This window comes from Lates calcarifer, linkage group LG15, assembly GCF_001640805.2.
Source record: "Lates calcarifer isolate ASB-BC8 linkage group LG15, TLL_Latcal_v3, whole genome shotgun sequence".
Lineage (NCBI taxonomy): Eukaryota > Metazoa > Chordata > Actinopteri > Centropomidae > Lates > Lates calcarifer.
The window spans coordinates 2,233,363-2,249,071 of NC_066847.1; the positions used below are offsets into that span (position 1 = coordinate 2,233,363).

General features: G+C 43.1%; 1 protein-coding gene across 1 annotated transcript in view; it reads right to left on the bottom strand.

The window, feature by feature from the left end:
* Positions 1 to 282: 282 nt before the first annotated feature.
* Positions 283 to 15,709, bottom strand: part of bbs9 (Bardet-Biedl syndrome 9) — a 149,625-nt gene continuing 134,198 nt past the window's right edge. Inside the window, exon 22 of the mRNA XM_051076228.1 lies at positions 283 to 3,157. Within this exon, the coding sequence (XP_050932185.1) occupies positions 2,802 to 3,157 (356 nt within the window). The 3' untranslated portion in view covers positions 283 to 2,801. The remainder of the gene's footprint in view (positions 3,158 to 15,709) is intronic.

Here is a 15,709-nt window from a genome sequence, read left to right on the forward strand (position 1 = left end):
GTGCTGAGCCGTTTGTCAGTCGGTGGTGAAACGTCACTTTAAAGGTTCAGAATTTACCATCACAGCACGAAATGAAATCTGCAACAGTTACCATTTACTCACAGTTTGAGCGTCAGTGCAGAGGGAGGACTCTCAGTCTGGGTGGGGGGGCGTCTTAAACCAGCAGGTTAGCTGTACAATCACACAGAGAATAATGCAGGTAACACTGACATTACCTGACCTCATCACAGTCATCCACTCAAACAGACCTGACAACTGTTACAACACACTTTGAATACTTACAGTAGATTACTTTTATTACTAAATATTTCATAGATAAGGTTCATTTCATTCTCTGACTCCATGGGTGGGGATCTTCTCCAGGCTGCACACTGATGAGAGTTATCAGTAGCTGTGAAGTGCAGAGTGAATTGTGGCTATAAAAGCAGACTCAGAACAGGAGCCTGGTACATCTGCACAGCTAATACAACAGTACAAAACCTACTCTATATTACAAACATTCAAGGTATTGTTAAACAGTATACATGTAGTACCTTGTGTCCAGTGGGAGACTCTGTAAGGACGAGCTGATATTTCAGTTCTAAAAACACTAAAAAAGAAAAGGAATCCAGCCCAAAGAGATCAGGGTTAATAACAGAACCTGCTTCTGTCAGCTAAAGGAAAGTTTCCCAGTGGACAGAAGGACTGAAGCTGAACATACAGACGCAGAGCAGACTTGTAATGTAGCACAGAGCTGCTGGGATTGTCATTGGTGAAGCTGGCACAGCATCTATGGCTGAAGTCTTAAGCTTAAAGTCTGGCAGAAATACAGCTCAAAGCCTAAACTTATGTGTGTGTGTTAGTGTGTGTGTCCAGAGTCTTATGTTACAGTGGAAAGATAAATATTTTGTAGGTTTGTAATTCAGTATCTCCAATATCAACAGGATTTGGTTTGTAAAACTGCCAAAGAAGGATGTAAAATTAGTGTTTGCAACCAGAATTTGTTCGGTTTGTTCAGAGGCGGTGACCTCAGCTTGGAAGAAAACTTCTCAGATGGCTTTTCTCTGTCACTTTCTGTTATCTTTTCATTTTCAAGTTCCTGCCTCATTTTAAAGTTCACTAATAAAGTCTTTTTTTTACATTCTGTACATAAACTATGCTGTAAATCTGATTATACGAGGAGTCTGTAAATCACATTTGAGACTCTACAGTAAACTCACAAATCTGTGAATGTAAATTTCTTTTTCACCAAGTAAAACTCTTCTAAAGGGCTGGTTCACCCAAAGTACAAAACACATTCTAGTCTCATCCCTCTCTTGGTATGTAACCATGCATGTACAATAGTACAACAAAACTATGTGTGAACTCTGTGTCCCTCTTAAACTCGATAATCCACAGAACAAACTGTTTTTAAAAAGTGGCTAACAAATCTGTTTAAAGGCTGCACTGTTTCAGGAGGGAAATGTTGCTGTTGAACTTTATAATCATTTTTCAATCTTTTCAACACCACAAACAAAACTGTGTCGGGGTTGGACTCTTAGATAACAGCGCTGATACGATATCTTTTATTGATACCTTAATCTGAGCCTTAACTTTCAGTATGTGGAACTACACTTCCTATGTGCACGGTGAGATCCCACCATGTCTCTTTTTACATCATTTATTACCTTGAGCTTTTTATTCTAAAACCTACATGTGTGTTTCTGCTGAGAGACTCTGCTCTTCCTCTGGCACTAGTAATGGTCATCTAACAGTAACATATTGTATCAGACTGTGTCGTGTGCAGCTGATTAAATAAGCAGCTGATATCACTGACACAAGCGTCCTGTAGTGTGCGTAATATCAAGCCTCCACTTCATCGTGTTCTTGAAGATGAGCAGAAAAGAGCTCGGGTGTTGAACTGGCCCTGCAGGCTCCTCTCCCCTCCTGATTGCCACCCTGCTTTTTCCAGGAACGCCTTGTTGGTTTCCACCGTACAAAAACAGTCTCAGGTTCGACCCCGCAGCACCAAGTTTGCGTCCATCAGCAGCCGCGTGTCCTTGAGTGTCCCAGATTTAAAAACACAAAACTGACTGGAGGAGGTCAGAGGGGGTGGTGGTGGAGGTGGATGTAGGATATGGCCTTGATTTACCCGGAAGCAGCCGGGCGGCTGGACGCGGTGGGCGGTTTATACTTAGCGGCGAGGCGGGGGAGGCTCTGGCGAGGCCCGGTGCCACGCGAGGGGGCGAGAGGGCGAGAGGGCGGGTCTGACGTCACATTCAGGAGCGAGAGCGTGGGCGGGGGGGTGGTTTGGGGCCTGACTGGGATTAGGGAGGCGCAGGGCTGTGGGTTCAACTGCTGCTGAGGCTAGATGAAGAGGACGAGGAGGAAGGAGAGAGTCAGCGAAATGTCTGAGGAGGAGGAGGAGGAGGAGGAGGAGGAGGATTTTGCCTTCATCCTCGCTCTCCCTGGGCTCAGACCTCACCACAGTCACTCAGTGCACTCACACCAAAACGACTGGATGTGGTGTGGCTGAGCAGCAGCAGAGTGTGTGTGTGTGTGTGTGTGTGTGTGTGTGAGAGAGGGTCAGCTATTACTAGGCGATGTAAATATACGTCTGGGAGGAAACTGCTTGCTGACTGAATACTATGTACATGTAAATATATATTTAGACTGCATATGTGCATGTGTATGTAGCCTTGTACAGTATATGTTTACACTGTATATACACGTGTGTATTTACATGCGTGAGCCCCTGTGTGTGTATATGTGTGTGATGTTTAGACATGCATCCTGTGTTTGTGTCTGTGTGCATATCATGTGAGCTTATTGCACTGGTTGTGTCAGCCCTCTCCTGCCTCTGGCTCCTTCTTCTTCTCTTTGACCTTCACTGAAGACTTCCTGGACACTTTCTTGTCCCCCAGTTCCTTGCTGGCCTCCTTCCCCTCCTTGTCTTTGTCCTTCTTCTCCTTTGATGACTCCTTCTTCTCTTTGGAGGAGGATGACTCCTTCTTGGACTCTTTCTTGGCCTCTTCCTTTGGCTCTTTGGCCTCCTTCTTTGACTCCTTCTTCTCCTTGGAAGACTCCTTCTTTTCCTTTTTCGCCTCCTTGACTGGCTCCTCTGCACCTCCTGCTTCTTCTGTCACTGTGGCCTCTGACGGCTCCCTGGATGCCTCTTTCTTCTCTTTGGAGTCTTTATCTGAATGCGAATAGAGAGAGAAAGACCATTAATACACACAATTAATGATCTTTTTTTCTTTTTCAACAATACATCACACAGCACATCTATCATGTGGCATGGACAGGATTAGGCTCCAAGACTCAGCTGCTTAAACCTCCTGCTCTCCACAATCACTAGCTCTGTGTTTCAATGAGGCAAAGGTCACTGTCAAACTCTGTGGTGGTCACCAGGGTGAGTTGACCTTAAAACATATTTTAGTATGTATGGGCAAAGCAAAGCTTTTGCAAATGGATGAGACGATTCTAAATGAACATTTCAGTCAGATCGACCTCAGACGTGAACTCTGCTCTCTCTGCTCCAGCAGCAGAAACACATCACATTTATATACATCACATATTCTAGTCATGTGATCATGTTGTTCACATTTCACCTTGTTAAATGTCATTTTTTGACGTCGCTACGATCGAACGGCCGTGCAGCTTCAGCGTTACTTCTCATATTATATTAGGTACTTTACTCATGGTTCTGACAACGCTGCTTTTCAGAAACAACTCCTCATCCTGACTCGACTTAACGAGTTGATTGCTCTGATTGCCAGGTTTAGTGAAGCCAGATAATGAAAAGATATCCTGGGGGTGTTAAACTTGCTTCATAGTACAGGCCTCTGTCTGGCATTATGCTGGCTTTGTTTGGTTCAGTGTAAACAAGCCAAACCAGTGTGATCTTACTGCCAGTACAGCCACATCTCTGTGCCAAAACAGGCAGCTGACGGGTACAAGGCTTGTGGTTAAAATGTTAACAAACGACAGGTTGTCTTTAACAAAGTACGACTTCAGAGGGGTGGTCACATTGTGAGTCTGATTAACTGACGTTTGCACAGTCAGCTGTGTTTTGTTCTTTAACAGACTGATGCAAACACAGCTCAGCTCTCAGGGGTCTTAAGCAACGAGACAAATTGAGCGACAACAGCACCTGTTGCATGACAAAGAACCCCCACTTAACCAAAGTACCCCCCCACTCCCCCCTCCCACTCCTGCCAAACACAAACACACATTCTGCAGCCCCGCCTCCTCCAGATTGGACTGACTCTGATAAGATGATAACGGGCCTGTTGTCTGCCAACAATGAGACGCACTTCTTATCTCCATGAGAACAGAGAGGGTTTAGAGACTGGAGACTACAGCCTGGTATCTCACTCTGTGTGTGTGTGTGTGTGTGTGTGTGTGTGAGCCTCGAGTACAAGAACAGCCTCTAAGTATCTGCATGTGTCTATGCATGTATCTGCCTTTGCATGGATGTGGAGACTACAGACTGTTCTATAAAAGTGTGTGTGATCACAGACTCCAGAGAGGAGCTCTAATCAGACGGCTCATCGTCTAGGGCTCAGAGAGAGAGGGAGAGAGAGTCGGGTATGTGTTGTGTGTGTGTGTGTGTGTGTGTGTGTGTTGCAGGCAGACTGTCCTAAAGTATGTAGCTCACTGAATCAGGCTGACGATTTCATTTTCATAATGAAGTCTAGACATGTTTGCCACATCTAATCAGGAGCATTTAGAAGCAGTTTTTGAAAGTTTGATTTGTCATGTGACCAAACTCACGCCTGGAAGTCAATCATTTAGCATTCCAGATGGATCTGTAACGCTGCTTTTAGTGAGAACTGGACTGAATTAATGATGCTGAACGACTAGAATCCATAACTTTAAGTGTTGTAAGCTGGTATTTTAGATTCAGTTTGAAGCCATTTCATTTCCTTTGCTTCTCAGCCTGCTCTCAGAGGATGGAAACAAAAAACAAACATGGAAGATGTTTACACAGGAGCTGATACACACAGGTTCAATTCAGAGTCTGCAGTTACAGTAATTTATGTTTCACAGTTTAACAGATTCTAACTGTAGAGGCTCATCAAACCACTTGTGATTTCCCGCCTACAGCCACTTGTCTCAACTCCAAATAAACACAACAACCTCAAACTGATACAGTAAATAAAGACAGGGGTTATATATGTACACAATTACACTCACCCATACTCTTTCATGCTACAACACACACACAACAAATGCATGTGCACTTACAGAACAAGGGAGAACAGGTAACTCGTAAGCACAAACACAAATAGGCCGCCACTAACTGTTTGTGTAAAAAGTGTAAATTTACACATTGACATGAAAACGCTCCCTCTCCCTTTCTCTCACAACTTTTACAATCACACATGAAAGAAACACTGGGTCAGGGTGTGTCTGCATCTAAGCAGTAAAAAAATAATTAGTGATGCAATGAATTTGTGTTCCTGTGTATAAAACTGAAGATATGTCTTCACGCGTGTGTCTCCATGACAGTATGTGTGAATGTGAATGGGTTAATCCTGTAGCGACAGTCTAATTCCTGACTGGATGCTAACTGTCTGGTCACCACTACACACACACACTTCTGTCTGCACATCAGTCCTCAGCAGCTGAGCTAACAGATAGCAGGAGTCTGTGTGTGTGTCTGTGTGCGGTATGAGTGTATTTTGTGTATTCTATCTGATGATTAAAACCACTGTTGAGCAGTAGTTACAGTCAGTGACCATGACAGCAACAGTAAAGAAAGAACCAGTCTCATCAGTGACTGCAGGCCTGTGATGTATATATACACGATGTGTTAATGTAAGTTGATACAGGCCTTTCAATGGATCACAGATCATCAGCCTGTCATGTACTGTCCTCTAGTCAGATGAATACAAAGATAAACATGCAGGCGTCTTTGTGTGTGTGGTTTGAACCTGAGTTCAACCTGAAACTGATCCTGTTAAATTCTGACACAGAGGTTAACCTGATACTGTCCATTCTGATTAACACTGACGGTAAATCTGTGACTGTGGCTGCCAGCTCATTCTGCTCCGCCGGCCATTTTGGCAGGTAAACAATCATCATCTGAAGCACGGGTCAAAGCCTCCTGTGTTTGGTGTCAAAGGTCAGCAGGCCTCACCTCTTTGGCTTGTTTTTACAGCACAAGTCTTAGATGACTTAGAGACGAACTAACATGGTTTTTATTTTGTGAATTAGGAAATAAAATCAACTTTACATGTGTCTGTCATCCACCATGGTTAATGGAAATGATTTCAGGCTCATTTCATTGTTATTTAGAGGAGTTTTGATTTTATTTCTCCAGATTTTGAGATATTTAAATGAAATTATTGTTTTTTAATCTTGGTGAAGCAATCCTTTAACTTCTAAAATAAACCCTCTCCTCTCCTTATAAGCTAAATCCCAGTGCTTTTATTATCAGCTGATTCTGTTGCCAGCAGAGAAATAGAGTCTGACTGATACTGAGTTTCTGAGGCCAAAAGTTTGCTTTTTAAAGATATTTAAATCACTCTCTGTCAACACTCTCTATTCTTAGAGCACAGATTGAAATATATTACACTCACAAAACATCTTTTGTTGCTGTTTTTACTTGTGTTGTAGTCTCGTGGTGCTGAATGGACAGCTCCCATAAAAATGACTTGATATGCATCTTCTAATTTGCTTCAACAGTCTTTGCCATTGTTTTTTAGAGTGGCACTTTATCTTTTTGTCATCTGTGACTATTGAAGTTTCAGTGTTGCTTATTTTTTTCTCGTTGGTTGTCTCTGGCTCTCTCTGTTGATCACTTGTCCTCGTTGCCTCGTCCTGTGTGGTGGTTGTCTGAACTTCACTGTGATGTTGTTGCATCTTTTAATTTGTGCTTCGATTTAAACGACGTCAGCGCTTCAGTTTCCAGAGATTGTATTTACTTTTCTTCATTGTAATGTTGATGAAAAGGAAGTGGTGGTGAATGTGAGATCTGATGGGATGATAAAGGACATTCTAATGTAAGACCTTGGTTCTGTGAAGCATAACACTCCTATAAAAGCAGATCTGTGAAAACCTTCCCTGCACTTGTACGTCAAGCCCATTTTCCAGCTCCCAGAGAAGCTATCATCTCCTCCCAGGTTTTCTTTTTTCACTAAATAAGCAGAAAATAAAAGAATGTGTGAGAGCCTGGTTCTCAGGGGAGCGGTAGCAAAGGGTTGATAAACATTGACGTTGTAAGACAAGATGGCAGCTTCCCTCCTGTATGGAAATCCAGAGGGGTCAGGTCACATCTTGTCAGTCTGCTACTTCAACAAACTAACAAAGTGGGAGTGTGTAGACTAAACAGAGCAGAGGCCGGTGCTTCGTGTCCCTCTGAGCGGCCGGGAACGAAGTGACGTTAAGCCCTTTTCACATGGGACAGGAGCTACCTGGAAACGTCTGGTGGTTTTCGTCAGGATTACCGCAGTCTGCAGCCATTTTAATCCCATGTGAACCTGCCACAGCCATGTCTGGATGGGATCAGTTTGACAGGAAACCATGGGTAATGTAGTTCCTTACATTGCACATCATTGACTTCACTGAACGATCCTTCAGGGAATAAATCTATTATAATATTGCTCCCCCAAATTACCGAGGAGGTGTTTCATTTTCGGGAAAACGCTTTTCAGCAAGAAAAAAAAATTGGGAAATCACCCTGCTCATGCAGAGGCTGTCGGGCCTAATGACATGATTGCCCTTGTGTGGTTTGTTAGCTGGTTCTGTGTAACTGAGGCATTTGGTCGTGCGTCTCCTTCAACCGAAGTTTGGGTTTCCATGTTTCCATATTCAGTTTAGAACATTTTAATTTGAACAGAGATGGTTTATTAGTCCATTGTGGTAACTTCACCTCAACTGTATGATTATTTTTTTCTCATGGAATCAGCTTTTGTGTATATGTATTACTCAGGCTTGGGTTTGCGGTTGCCGGTTCAAATCCCATGGTAAACTGTGGATAGGAAAAGTGAATGAGTAACGCTCAGTGAACACCCAGCTGCTGCAGAGAGCTGCTCGGTGGTTGTGGTGGGCAGCTCCCAGTGTGGATGTCAGACTGGAAAACAGCATGAAGCTGAACTGACTCTCTCTGGAAACACTAACACTGATTTTCTCAAAGTTACTGTTCTGCTGTTGTCTCTTCCTTGAAAACAAAAATTCGAATTTTTCACACTCTTTCTGATGTAAAATGGCCAGTGGTTAGCACTGCTGTTTCACAGATTTATAGGTTTGAATCTGGCAGTTTCTCCATTTATTCCCACAAAGACAAGCAGGTTAGGTGAATTAGAAGAAGCTCTAAAATGTAAATATGTGATGAATGTGCACATACGTGAAGAACATTAGATGCTGCTGCTTTTTGCCTCCCTTTCCAATAAATATTAGAGGAGATGATTAGTGTATTTTGATTGAGAACTGATCTGAGTTTGAATTGTAGATTCCTTTTTGCTTTGGCACTGAGTATTTGGGTATTAAGTGTTTCTCCAATCTGAATTTAAAGTACATGTGAGTATTACAGTTGATATCAAATGGTGGAGCGTTTGTGTTCTAAGTAGATTTGATGTATAAGATATGTTTTCTTTCACTCAGTCTGTCCTGTACCATTCCCACAGTGCTCTGACCCCTACACTGAGACTCTCTGCTTTCAACATATCAAGGCTCTTCATCTTCCACTAGAGTTTAGAGGGCAACACTTGTTTGTTCCTTGTAGAACAAAAACAAAAACCACAGCAACAAAAGTCAGCGTGTTGATTAGATAAGGTGAGCGACGCTATCTGTGCTGCGTTCAAAGCCCGCGTTCTGCCTGAATTCGCGTGTTTGCGGCAGATCGCGGCGTTGCATTCATCTGCAGGCAGCCGTAGTCAAAATAGAGGCGGCCGCACAGATCGCCCGCATCCTGACCAATCAGCATGGAGGAGACTGCAGCTGAAGCCTGCTGATTTACAGAATCCACTCTGCAGAGTGTGTGTGAATGTGTCTGTGTGTGTGTGTGAGAGAGAGAGAGAGAGGAGAGAGAGAGAGAGAGAATCTGCCAAAGACTGACTGATTGGATCTGTGGTGCAGTGTGTATCTGGGAGTGTGTATTTATGAGTGTGTATGGCTACTGAGATCACATGTGCCTCTGTGTGTGTGTGTGTGTGTTCATGTGGTCCAGACAAGGCGGTCGGACAGGACACAACAGTATTATGTGAAGTCTAAAAACAAAGCAGTGCGGTCAACAGCGTGGGAAATGACATTGTGTGTAAGAGGAATACACACACACACACACACACACACACCCGACAGAAAAAGGCTCAAAGCAGATTTTTAAATAGTGTCCATAAGAAAAAAGAGACTGCGGCTTCATTACTTCAACTTGCACAGGGACACACACTGGTCCTCAGACTCACATCTCATCATAAGATGAAGTGCAGTCACTCACTAATGTAGTGATGCTCATCATTCATTTACAGTGGGTTTCTCTTTAATACAGGCAGGCTGAGGAACACAGATTTAGTTTCAGTGGATTCTTTTTATCTTTCACTTTCTCTCTACTGTGAGAAAAGAAAAAGAACAAGTTCACAACCTTTCTCTGATCTGGCAGACTAACTGATGAAGGCAGACATGATGGAGGAAAAAGCGTGTTCAATAATAATACTATGTAATGATATGTGATGATGGAAAAGGACAGGGGGAGTGTGTAAGAGGGAGAGAGAGAGCCTGACAGTGGCTGGACAGGCAGTATTTAATACTATTCTTGGTGTGGAATGTGCTGTTGAAGCACAGCAGGCCTGCCCATCGCAGTGTGTGTGTGTGTGTGTGTGTGTGCAGACCAATGACAGCTTAGCTAAGATCGTAAGATTGAACCTTGCGCTACACCACCCATGGAGCACTACACACACACACACACACACACACACATAAACTCTTTTTGCAGGAAAAACAGATATTTATGTGCAAATAGGCACTCAGGCACATACACACACTTACACACACTGGTTATTATTGCAGTCTGCGTCTCACAGCGATGATGGGGAATGTCCTCGCCAACAGTTTCTCATATGGAGAGAGCAGAGGGAAGGAAATGAGTGGAGAGGACCTGAATCCGTTTACAACATCTGAATCCTTTTGATTCCGTTGCTGAAGTTCAAATCGTACACAACTACATGAATAAAGATTCAGGTAAAATCTCTTCTTGATGCCTGACAGACAGTAAATCCAATCTTTTCAGTGGCAGAATAATGGATGTTCTTAACCCATTGCTACAACCTACACAAAGAGCTAAACTAAATGCATAAAAGTTAACCTAGCTGCCTTGATCAGCTAGATTGTTCCATGAAAGAAGGCTCTCTACTCTGTCCGGCACACAGTTCGCTCACAGTCTGAGTGTTACAGGGTGATGGTTCTCTCTCTAACAGATGATCCTTGGCAGAGACACTCACCTGCAGACAGCCCAGTTTCATTCTGGCCTTAGAGCAAACACTTGTTAAATAATTGATTGAACCACCTCTCCCCGCAGTGAAACTCTCCAAAACCCGACAAGAAGACGAGCATGCCCAATTCATGCAACAACTGGCCGGGTGTGTGGAGGTGAGAAACTAAGCAGGGACTTCACACAACCAGTTCAGTCTCTTTTCATTGTTTTCAGGAGAGATTCTCCAGAAATATGCACCGTTGAACTTATTTGACCTCAGATCTCAGGCCTCTCTTTGACAGCAGGCCTTGCAACCCACGTTTGAGTCTGACCCTTGACCACAGCTGCACATCTTCCCTTCAGATGAAGTTGGACATTATGACAAACTAATTTGTTTCAAGCATATGTTTGTCATTTCAACCAGCTAAACCAACAGGCAGCACTAGTTAAAAATGAACTCTCTTTGCAGAGATAAAGAATTTAGTAAGAGGTTTGTTAGCTTTGGAGTTTAGTGAATCTGGGCATTTAATTAATCTGGGATTGGATTCAAAACAGAACCAGGTATCTGAACTCAACAGAGGAGAGTAGAAGAGAAGTGACTCTGGAAAATAGAAGAGAAATGTCAAGGGGAAAATAAGGGATGCATGAAGACAGTATAGGTTAAATAGAAAAGACGGAGAGAAAGATTTTAAATAAGAATAAAAGAGAGAAAAGCAACGAGAGACAAAAATTTAGAGAGAGAGAGAGAGAGAGGTTGACTGAGACCACTGCTCGCTCGCTCTCTCTCTGGGTGTGGTATAGTGGGTGGGTTCATTCCCGCGGTCGGCCAAGATATTTTCTCTCTGCTCAGCTACGCCCTGCTACTAACCAACACACACACACACACACACACACACACACACACACACACACACACACACACACACACACACACACAGGCATAATGTACAGAAAAATATACAGTGGCCAGTCCGAAGAACCGATGTCTTGGCCTGATACAAAAGGACATGAAGTTTTCCAGGTCTGGTGGTGACATAAAATCGCTTCATCACACACACACACACACACACACACACACACACACACACACACAAACATGCACACAAACATACACACATACACGCCCCCGTCAACTTCCTCAGTGCACTCTGCACTTTGCCTAAATACAGCCAGCCACATCAGAGAAGACATTTACAACACTGGGTGAGTTACACACACACACACACACACACACACACACACACACATCTGCACATGCGAACCAAACTACGAACTACACGCATACTGTATGTCAAAATCTCTACATCCTACGTACACACAGTCACGATGACAACGCCGCACACAAACATACACACACTTTGCACAAGTGAGCACACAGAAAATGCAGAATGAGAAGTTTGGAGTGTGTGTTTAGTCGGCTCCTTTGTTGCGGTCTGCCTGTTCTGCTCTGAGACACAACAGTCCATCCCTGGAGAGTGTTTTAACACTCCTCTAGCATGGCAACACGCACACACACAATAAACACACAGCAGCCTGACAAACATTATTTTGCCTGGTTTTACAGAAATCCCTCTGCATCACACACCCACCAAATATGCCCAGTATGCTTTTGTTAAAAATATAACCTGTCTGTGTGTGTGTGTGAGGACGGCTGGATTTTCAGTCTGGTCGAGCCACAGATGGTTTGTGTGTCTATGTGTGTGAGTGCCAACATCACTCACACACATAGACACACACGTGTTTGTGCTGCGAACACAGAGAGAGGATGAAACACGAGCTCTCTCGCTGCCCAGAGAAAATATGATGTGGTCGGAGAAATCGTCTGTCCTGTGACCAGGAGCTCGCAGGTCTGACTTCTCAAATCGCTGATGTGTCTGTTAACACACAGTCTCTCTGCTGGAGTGTAAGACGGTGCAGAGAGCACAAGCTGCTCCGCTCGGTCATCTTACTGAATGAGTGGTTTGTGCAGTAACCACAGAGGAGCACTGTACTTGTTCACTCTATTGTCTGTTGTCACTTTGTTTTCCTCATGACCACTAATAAACATCAGACAGTGCATGTCACTATGCAGAGCCCCATGGTGTCTGCTGGCCTCACCTCATGTCTAACAGAGTCTCAATCAGTAGATTTTCTGGGCTGTGATGAAGCCCCGAATCCACAAAGAATCTCTCTGTTCATTAATTTCAACCTCACCTCTTTCTGCTGGTGTCCTCTAAATCTCCTGTGGATGACAACATCGACATGTGAAATAAAAATGAAAAGAGCACAACCAGCAGGGCTGTGACCTTGGCCCTCCCTGAAGCCAATTATAAAAATATTTGCAGATATTTTCAGACCTTTTCATATTTCACGGCACTGGGTGTTTTCCTTGTCGCTCAGGCAGAGCAGAGGGAGGAAGGGGCAACACCCAGGCTGGCAAGCCACAGACAGAGCACCCTGCTGGGAAAACCCTGCACACACACACACCTTCTCCCCAACCTCCAAACCAAGCAGCAAGACCCCTGAGGAGCTGAGGGACACCACAGTGTATACACAGGTACACATTACAACATGTACAAAAAACCACTGAAGTGCCTACAAATTAAATGCTGCAGACTCTCACACATACACACTCAGGTGTTCAATAAAAGCTGATGAGCTGAAAAAAAGTTGATGTTATGACGCTGATGTTAAATCACGTGTGTGATGAATGCTAAGGTTCAAAGCTCATGCTCGACCTTGGAAAACCTTACAACACTGTCCATTTAGCTGCTGTTCTGAATCAGAGCATTTAAACCAAAAGAACTGCTTTTCTAATAAAACAGCTGCTGGTTAAACTGTCTGCTGTTGAAGATCGTGGATATTTGGTGCGAAGGACACTTTTCAGTCAAGAACCAAAAAGTGTTGTGCTAGTTAGCATCAGAAAAGCATCATTTCATAAAAATGACTCTTCTCATGAGGAACAATTTTCTGCACCTCCTCTTTTCTTTCTTCATTCTTTCAATCCCTCCCCTCCTTTTATTATTATCTCCTGTGTCTCCCTCTCTTTCTCACGATTTCTCTTCCCATTCCTTGTTTCTTCCCTTTCTTCCCTTCCTTTCATCTTTCCCACCTTCTCTCTTTTCTTCCATCCACAGTTAATATCACCCTCTCCCCATCTTTCCATTCCTTCCACTTTCTTCTCCTCTTTCTCTCACTGTTTCTCCTTCAGTTGACACCTGCTCAGCTTCCCTTTAGCTCTGACTGTGTGTGTGTGTGTGTGTGTGTGTGTGTGTTAGCTGCACTGTGGTCAACCACCATTCCTCCTCCTCCTCCTCCTCTTCTTCACCACCTCTGCCAAAGATACATTTCACCTCACCACATCTCCAACGGAAAAGAAAAAGCGAGCAGTAAGAGAGGAAACCATGAAGGAATATTTCTGACCCCCCCTCGGTAAAAACAAAAGAGACTTTATACTTAGGTGGGGGAATCCATACATCCCCCTTTCTCCTCCACCACCATCATGTATTTTTAAAAAATCCTCTTTTCTATTTTTAATTTCATTCTCTTTATGGTATTTCTGCCTTATACACATTGTAGCATAACAGACACACTATGAAACTGATACAGACTCACTATAACTTTGAGCTCCCACCTTATTAATAAATAAATGAACAAATAAATCATGTTTGAAAATCAGTTGACTGATTAATCAAAATTATTAACTATGTGTATGTGCTGATTGAGATGAGAATAGTGTTCTTAACAGAAGTTTTGATAAAGCTTTGTTTGAATTCAGAAAAAATGGTGCTGGAAAATTATCCTCACAAATGAGCTCTGTCTGGAAATATTACACACATTATAGAAATTCAGTGTTTCACCATTCAATTGCATTTTAATTTAATATTTTCCCCTCATGTTTTCATTTCTAAAGAGTGTAATAAAACATCATAGCTGTTCCCTGCACATGACAGATTGACAGTGTGACCACATAATGTGGGTGCAAAGTGCGCAATGATCCCTCACAGTGTGTGTTTGTGTGCATTTGTGTGTGGTATTAAGGTTGCCAGGTTTATGTCTAACAGATTTACCCATCATTGGTAAACCACACAACACACACACACACAACACACACATAAACAAACACACCAGATTTACTGCAAACACACTTTATTCCACTGCATTAACTGGTGGAAAAGTTGTGCCTGGAAACACATGGAGCTCTTTCACAAACACACCAAATTAATTCCACACAGTCTTCAAGTGATGCTCAATATAATTTCAGAATTACTTGGTTATTTTAATGACACTTTACCTTACAAACACACACACACACACACACACACACACTAGAGCCAACCCTGCTTGCCCATGAAAGGATGCAGGAAATTTTCTTTCTTTCTTTCTTTTTCTTTAACAACTCCAACAATGTTTAGATTCCTGTTGCAGCACTGACCGTTTCCTCACACTGTGATGGCATTCCTATCGCCATGGAGACAGTGTGTGTGTGGAAGCTACATACACGCACACACACATACACACAGGTAGTAAACATCCTCCACTGTGTAATCACACAGTAACTTTACTCCCTCTTTACTTTCACGCTTCATTTTCAGTTCCCTCCTCCTCCTTCCCTCCGCTCTCTCTCTCCCTCTCCCTGTCTCTATCTTGCTCTCTCACCCACACCAGTAAACTCTCAGTTGTACGTAAATTGTTGCTGCAGTCCTGTAATCACAGCTCCAAACAGCCGACAACATGTCCACCGCTGTGAGCCCGAGCCGGAGTGTAAACACAAAGAGGGACAAAAATGTGCTAAATACACCACAGCTGATTAAAATATGAATATAATCATCTAATTAATTAACACACAGCTTTGGTTTACACACAAACATCACCAGCACTAAAGAGAATAAAGCCAATCTTTACTATATTCCTGAGATATAAGCATCAGCTGATAGAAGAGTTCAGAACAGAGGATTTTTTTCCTCAGTTTTCTGAGACTGTAGACGACAAATGAGTCAGAGATGAGACGATGTGTGGTGATTTAAAATTAAAGGAGGAAGAAGACACTGTGGTCAGTGTGGTCAGACAAACAGACACCGTCAGAGAGAGAGAGACAGAGAGGGAGAGAGGAGAGAGATGGAGTAAGAGTCGAGCAAACCTGAGCAGAAAGCAGTTTTAAGGTGACAAGTTGCACACTATAATTAAACATAAGCAAACCTCTCTTATCTAACCATCTCTATCTACCATTCTTTGAGTAAAAGAGAAACTAAAGACAGAAAATCTGAGAAAACGAGAAACAGAAGAGGAAAAGATTGAGAAGGGAAATGCAGGCAGAGAGAGAGAGAGAGAGAGAAGGAGGGGGTGAGGTCAAATACA